The sequence below is a fragment of the Stegastes partitus genome, unplaced genomic scaffold (assembly GCF_000690725.1).
Source record: "Stegastes partitus isolate 25-593 unplaced genomic scaffold, Stegastes_partitus-1.0.2 Scaffold1192, whole genome shotgun sequence".
In the NCBI taxonomy this organism is placed as follows: Eukaryota; Metazoa; Chordata; class Actinopteri; family Pomacentridae; genus Stegastes; species Stegastes partitus.
The window spans coordinates 225,307-233,178 of record NW_007578923.1 but is presented as its reverse complement, the minus strand read 5'-3'; the positions used below and the strand labels follow the sequence as shown (position 1 = coordinate 233,178).

The 7,872-nt window shown below is 42.8% G+C and overlaps 1 protein-coding gene across 1 annotated transcript in view; it reads right to left on the bottom strand.

Annotated features, from left to right (window-relative positions):
• The window catches only part of LOC103368688 (echinoderm microtubule-associated protein-like 6), a 79,945-nt gene that overhangs the window by 22,190 nt on the left and 49,883 nt on the right, over positions 1-7,872 (bottom strand). The window contains exons 16-21 of the mRNA XM_008297129.1: positions 7,004-7,109; positions 5,612-5,705; positions 4,563-4,663; positions 3,414-3,616; positions 734-845; positions 505-539 (exon numbers count right to left, since the gene is read on the bottom strand). Of these exons, the coding sequence (XP_008295351.1) occupies positions 505-539; positions 734-845; positions 3,414-3,616; positions 4,563-4,663; positions 5,612-5,705; positions 7,004-7,109 (651 nt within the window). The remainder of the gene's footprint in view (positions 1-504; positions 540-733; positions 846-3,413; positions 3,617-4,562; positions 4,664-5,611; positions 5,706-7,003; positions 7,110-7,872) is intronic.

Below are 7,872 nucleotides of genomic sequence, written 5' to 3'. Positions count from 1 at the left end.
TGGTTTTGTGTCTTTATGTGGTGGTTTTGTGTCTCTTTGTGGTGGTTTTGTGTCTCTATGTGGTGGTTTTGTGTCTCTTTGTGGTGGTTTTGTGTCTCTTTGTGGTGGTTTTGTGTCTCTTTGTGGTGGTTTTGTGTCTCTATGTGGTGGTTTTGTGTCTCTTTGTCATCGTTTGTGTCCCTGTGAGCATTTCAAGTCTCTCAGTCTATTTATTTTCGTGCTTCTTCTCTGTCTGTGGTCCTTTCTGTGTGTTTCTGTCTCTGTGGTTGTTTGTGTGTCTTTGTCGTCGTTTCTTTCTCTGCGGTTGTCGTGTGTCTCTGTGGTCGTCTTGCTGACTATCATCCTGATGTATTTCTGTCCTCTTGTCTAAAACACAGACGCGTGTCACCTCGTGTCCACATGGTGGCAGCGTTGGACAGCACACACTCTACTGTAAATGATAGATTTATAATAACAGGATCCTAAACACAGATGATGTTCACACTAATTCAATATAAAACACACAAAGGAGAGGTCACTGCTGCAAAAGCATCTGTGGTCTGTCAGAGCAGGAACACAGCAAAAACTGACAAAGTTAACTTCAGTCAGTGTTTGACTTCACCAAGACGCTGCAGACTTCAGCATCCTCACCCACAATACACATATAGCTGTACTATCCTGTAGGTTTATTGATCGTACGGTTAATTCCTCACATTCAGAACGTATTAAAGTTATTATTTCTGTGTAAACGCACCTTTAGAGCCCGGAGACAGCGCTGCCCTCTTGATGGCGTAGGTCTTCAGGCAGCGGTCGAACATGTCGTCCCACAGCTCCACAACGCCGTCCTTCCCTCCGGTCACGAAGCCCTGAACACAAACAGGTCAACTTATTGATCACACAGAGCTTCATCAATATCTAGAGACAGATGGATGAGGTTAGGAAACAGATCGGAGAGATGAAGTGAGTTAATACCAGAAAACAGAGCGCAACATCGGTGCAGGTAAAAATACGACTACGAGGAGACACACAACTACGACAAGAAGACACCAAACAACCAACAAGAAGACACAAAAGAACCAACAGGAGACACACAATAACCACAAACAGACAAAAATGACCACAAAGAAACACAAAACTACCACAAAGAGACAAACAATGACAACAAAAAGACACAAAATAACAAAAACACCCAAAACAACCACAAAGAGACATCACCGACCACCACATTATTATTCGCTCTCCTCCTGAAGCCCTGAAACTATTCGACTCATTGACGACACAGTCATCGATATCTGAGGATAAATCGTGGCGTCAGCGAGCAGATCATAGTGAACCAGAGCTGAGCACCGGTTCTGATTCCTCTCTCGTCGTCGTGTGCAGCCGTCCTTCGGTCTCGCCGTCGTCTCCGACAGGTTTCTGTTCTCGTCCTCCCACTCAGCCGGAGATCAGCTGCTGGATGCTTCTGATGTCAGGAGTCTGTTTTCTCTTCAGTGTCACAACAACATCCACACGCTTCAAACCAACAGCCTGACAGCAGCTTTAAAACAGCAGGAATCGCCCACATGACACCGTTTAACAGCCAGAAACTGTAAACACCGGACGGTCCTTGAACTACTCACCTGTGCTGCTCAGTTAAATTTACCAAATCTCTGCTTCAAATCCTGATACTTTAAAAAATGCCAAAAAAAATTAACCGTTAGCTCAAATCAAATTCTGTAAAAAGCTAAAAAATTCTCTGCTCACGGGTGCAACTGTAAAACCGTGACTGACGAAGCTGCAACCAACCGTCACGTGACAGAAATTCTGGGATTTTTCCAGTAAACTGAGCTGAACTGCAGCCAGTGTTCAAACCAGGAAGGACATGTGAGAGGAGAAAAAAGGTTGTTTTTAGTTAAAACTTCTCAAATGTGATGATTCGATGAGACTAATTGAGGCTTTTCTTTGTCAAATAAATGTTTAAACTCAAGATTTCACAACATAGAGCGAAAATAATTCCACAAAACACACAAACTATTACAAAACAACCACAAAGAGACACAAACGATTTCAAAGAAACACAAAACGACGACAAACAAGCAAAGACAACTGAAAAGAAACATAAAACGACGACAAAGAGACACGAAACAAGTAAAAGTGACACAAAAAATACAGAAAAAACACAAAACGACTAGAAAGAGACGTGCACGGGTACAAAAACACACAGAACAACCACAAAAAACCCACAAAATATTACAAACAACCCACACAAACACTAAACTAGAGACACAGAACGACCACAAACAATTACAAATAAACATAAAACAACTGCAAAGATGTGCACAACAAATACAACAAGATGCAAGTCGGCTGCAGACGGATGAAAACTGACCAGGAGGAATCAGAGCAACAACACAAAGACCAAAACAGCCAGAAGGACACACAAAGCAACTACATGTGTGTTTGTGGAGCAGAAAAACTGTGTTGTTGTGACAGTGAACAGATTCCAGTCAAACAGCTGGTTGAAGGTTTGCTCTGAACTGTCTCACTGATTCCTGCGTCCGTCCTCACATCTAAAACCAAATCTGATCCTCACAAAGACGGAACACAAACAGTGAGCCGACAGGTTGGTTCGTAGGAGGAGGATCGTCTGGAGGAGCGTCGCGCTGTTCAGCCGACACCTGTTCAGCCGACACCTGTTCGCCTCGATCACATGAAGCATGACGACAGCTGACACGATGCTGAGCTTCATCTAACTCGTAAAGGTGTTCAAGTCCCGTCTGCTCAAACTGTTCATCTTGAAAACTTAGAATGTAGAACAAAAGCTGTGAGAATGCCTCTGGACTCTCAGTCCAGCAGGTTTATTCACCTTCTACAGCTGCTTCTGCTGAACTCTAAAACGTCTCAAAGTTCACCAGATGTTCTGCTGCAGGAGTGAACAGGAGAGGCCTCATGCATCTGAGGAGCTGACCGCCCAGTGGATTAACGTTATTCCTGACGGCGATGTCCCCACAGCTATAGGAAAATCTTCAGCGTTAGCGCGTTGTCGGCTAGCGTTACCATTAGCTTTGATCCACAGGTGAGACCTCTGTAGAAACTGAGGGACATTCAGAGACGTTGGAGACTTTAATGTAAACCAGTAACAAGGACTGGGAGGGTTACTGTGTTTTCATGTCGCCTGTTAAGCTTTAGTGAAACCAAAACTTAGCTTCTGTTTATATCTGTTAGCTTCTCTCCCCCAGGAGAACCCACAGAGAACCCACGCTGCATGGGGAGAACATGGAGACTCCACGCAGGAAGATACCAGGACGCAAACTGGTGACCTTCTAGCTGCGAGGCGACGGTGCTAACCACTGAGCCACCCTGCAGCCTCCTGAACCTTCACTTCAGTTAAAGTGCAGAGACAAGAATGTAAAAACACAGATTACAGGGTTCACACCTGTCCTCCTGCTCCTCACCTTGTCCAGGGAGAACATGGCGAACACCGGCCCGTCGTGGGCCTTCACCGTTTTCAGCAGCAGCGGTTCCTTCCAGATGTAAACGTCTCCGGTGGCGGCGCCGGAAAACACCAGCGCCTCGCTGCGACCGTAACACACCGACATCATGGTCTCCGGCCGGCCGACGCTCCTGAACGCACCACGCCTGAAGGTCAGACCGCCACCTGGAGGCCAAGAGGGACGTCACATCAGCTACTTAACAGCAAAACCGTTGAATTCTGGGAAATAAACTTAACTTTTCTTGTTTTTTGTTTATTAAAGTAAAGCCTCACATTGTGGCTCCACAAAACTGAGACAACTTCCTCTAATTTAAAGCAGTGCTGACCGATAGATTGTGTTTTCATCGTCACAGTAATGCTACGAGTGAAGCAGAAACATTCCTAAAGATGCCTGAAATAAGATAAATAAGACAAGTAGCTATTGAGACCAAAACCGTTGTTGGTACCTGTCTGTAAACACGTTTATTTCTCCTGTAAAATTAGACGTTTTAACACTGAGTTCTATTGGGGACTGACTCGCTTTTGAAGCTGCCTCAAGTGGACATTTGTGGAACTGCAGTTTTCAGCACTTTTGTTTTTCAGCCTCAGAGGTGGCTGCTAGGCTAGGACGCTCTAAAAGACATTTTTATTGTCAATAAAACTTTTCTAGGTTCAGTAAAGTTTGTCAGCATTGAAAGTAGCAGAATTAGCTATTAGCAGGAGAACATCTGTGTAGATCCTCCGTTGTCCAGGTCGTGATAATCTTAAAGTAAAACACAACTGGACCTTAAAAAAGAAGTCCAGGAGAATCTTTTTGTCTTTGATTTCTAAGTCTATATAGACCAAAAAAGGTAAATATGTGTATAGTTTGTGTGTCCAACTGAATCAGACACACGTTGACCCAAACTGCAGCATTCTGGCAAACCACCATAAATAACTGTTGTTTTTCTTCCAGTTGCGACTCTTAACGTCAAACCAAAGGTCTAAATGTCAAAACATTTTATAAATGCTAGACGTAGTTTTTTCTTTGTGGTTTGTGCAGCAGCAGCAGCAAAAGGTCAGCAAAGGACGAACTGGTGGAGAGAAAGAACCTCAGATGCCAGAAAACAGGAAGTCCCGCCTGCTGCTGTACCTGCGTGCTGCCAGAACTTGATGTGTTTGATTCCCACAGTGACCAGTTTGTCCATCAGGAGGGGGTTACACTTCACCACAAACATCTTCTCCTTGTGACCCCTGAAGCAGGAGAGACACAGTTACAGCATCGGCAGGAAAAACACATGACATGGGTCCCAAATGATGGTGTGTTCATATGGAAGAAGGTAAATGTTAAATTCTGATCACTTAAAGTGTTTATGCTGCATTCATGCATGAACCTCTGAACCCTAAAACCCTCATCTTTAAAAATATATCACCAAAAAACACCATTTATCAGAGCAAGACAATATACAAACAGAAAGAATTGTTGGATTTTTAACCTTTTAAGGGTAATAAAATCCCTTTAATCTACAAATTTGCTCCGACATTGCTTGGAGTTACAGTGTAGATCACGTTAATGCTGTAGCTGGTGAAGGTGGAGCTCATTTTAACTACTTCATGGCAGAATCTCAGGAATCATAGATGTCATGTTTTGTGTTACTAATCTGTAGAGAAATGAAAGCCGTGGGATAAAAAAAATATAATATTTAAATCTGAAAGTGTCCAGAGACAAAGCATAAAGCAGCAGAAGATGGGATTCAAGTTCAAGCACCTCTAAACTGAATAAAACACGACCTCGTACTTTTTAAATTGGGATTTGTCGTGTGAAGAAGTTCAGGGTTCAGGCTGTTATGTGTCGCGTCAGGAAGTCACTGAAATGGCAGCTTTCAAAAACAGCATAAAAGGTTAATTAAAAAAACACTGAGAGCAGGCGAAGGTGAACCAGAACATCCAGAACAGTTCAGAAAACATGAAGAACAAACTGATGCAGGAAACCAGCGAGCTGGGTTTGTGAACAGCTGATCTGTTATAGTCCTCAGTAGATCTTCTGATGGGCCTTTAGTCAAAGCAGCAGTTCTAACAGCAGTACAGCAGTAGTACTAGTTGTAGTATTAGCTGTAGTACTGGTTGTAGTATTAGTTGTAGTATTAGTTGTAGTACTAGTTGTAGTACTAGTTGTAGTATTTGCAGTAGTATTTTCAGTACCGGGCAGTAGCGAGCTTCTCTCCTCTCTTCCAGTCCCAGACGACAATCGAATGTCCGTCATCGATTCCCACAGAAACCAAACTTTTCCCATCAGCTGTAAACAAACACAAAGCGTTTTATAATCAACAGGTTTTACTTTCTAACATAAAAAAAACATTGAAACAATCTAAATGCAAAGTGTGTGCAGTTATTTTAATGAAACTGATGAACTATGTTGATAATTGTTTAATTGGTTTGAGTGACTCTCACCAAAGTGACAAAGTTCACACAGGCTAACTTAGCTTGTTTAGGCTAACGTAGCTCATATTGTGAGCCTGTTGCTGCTTATAACATTAGCATGCTATCAAAATGACCACTCAGTGTTTCATCCTTTGATTCCAGCTTCTTAAATGTGAATAATTTCTGGTTTTGCAAAGCTCAAAAGTTTTATAAAGTGTTAAGGTTCACAAAAGCTAGTTTAGCTTGTTTTGGCTAACTTGCCTGGTGTAGGCTAATGTAGCATTAGCTTATAATGCGAGCTGGGTGCTGCTGACAACCTCAGACCATTTACTGTGACTTTTATGAAGAAAAGACATTTAAATTCTGTGACTCCAGATACATAAATTTAATTTTTTCTGATTTTACAAAGTTCCAACAGGCTAGCTTGTTTAGGTTAATGTAGAGAAAGCTAATAACGTGAGCTGGGTGCTGCTGATAACATTAGCATGCTATCAACATTATCGTTCAGTGTCTACATGTCTATACGCTCTGATTCCAGCTTCTTAAATGTGAATATTTTCTGATTTCACAAAGTTCATGCGGTCACAAGGTTCACAAAGGCTACCTTAGCTTGTTTAGGCTAACTTAGCTCGTTTAGGCTAACTTAGAAATATCTCATAATGTGAGCTGGGTGCTATTGTGTGTATGATTGATTATTCTAATTAATTGTCAACTAATCCGTTTGAGTGACTTTTTTATGGGAAAAAAAGTCTAAATTCTGTTTTTCCAGTTTCTTAAATGTGAATATTTTCTGGTTTCTTTCCTCCCTTATCACAGCAAACTGAACATCATCACTGTCATCGTGGGATGTGGGGAACACTGATCGACAATAACTAATCAGTTAATCAAGGAAATGATCGACAGATTCATAATGAATGAAAAATAATCATTAGAAACATGACCCACCTTAAAAATGTTGATTGTTTTCTAATCTATAGGTACTATATTGTTTTAAAAACCTGTAACATCTATTTTATTACTTAAAGTTCCCTCCCAGGATTTTTCAAAATAAAAGAGTTGGTGTTGAAATACAGTCATTTCATTGGTTGGTTGAGCATCGTCAAACTTCACTGGTGTTGGTCCTGACTACTGAAGTTCTGGTGTGGTGTGATTCATGTCCTGGTTTTCTGGTACCTGAGAAGTCCAGCGCACACACTCCCCTCTGATGAAACCCCTTCAGCAACGACAGACACTTGAGAGTCTGGATGTCCCACACATGGATGGCCGGATCCCTGCCCACCTGAAAACACAACACGTACATCAACAAACCGTCCAGCCTGCTGCACATTAAAGCCGTTCTGTAGCTTCTGATCCCGTTTCTGAGTCGCTTCGGTGTTGTTTTCCTCAGCAACGTCCCGGTTACAGACCTATGAACACCCACAGATACGACGAGGCTGCAGTCAGCCAGCATTTCGTTCTTCTGTGGAGTTTACTGCACGACAGACGTTTGTTCACAGATTGGAGCCTCGAAGGCAGCAACGTGAGCTCCATGCATGAACACATTAGTGCGCTTTTACAGCCCGACAACAAGAATAAAACAACAATTAGAGTGACGGTCGCCGGGCGCAAGAGGCAGGCAGAAAGTGAAACTGTTCAGATTGAGAAAGAGCAGTGAAAATGTCCTGAACACTGTCTCCAATCAGACAACATCCTGTGTTAGAGCTGCACCGTATGACTGGGTCACTACGACACATGGGTCCAAGTGGAGGCAGCAGTTCATTACTGTATGTAATCTATAGGACAGGATGAGATAATCCTCTACTGACTCCACCGCAGATACACTGTACAGCAGCAAAGGCGACTGGAACATCAGTAAAAACATAAAAACATCAAAAACCAAGAAATATACACGTCATGACGCTGCCACCGCCGTGCTTCATCATGATGCTGCCACCTCCGTGCTTCATCATGATGCTGCCACCGCCGTGCTTCATCATGATGCTGCCACCGCTGTGCTTCATCATGATGCTGCCACCGCCGTGCTTCATCATGATGCTGCCACC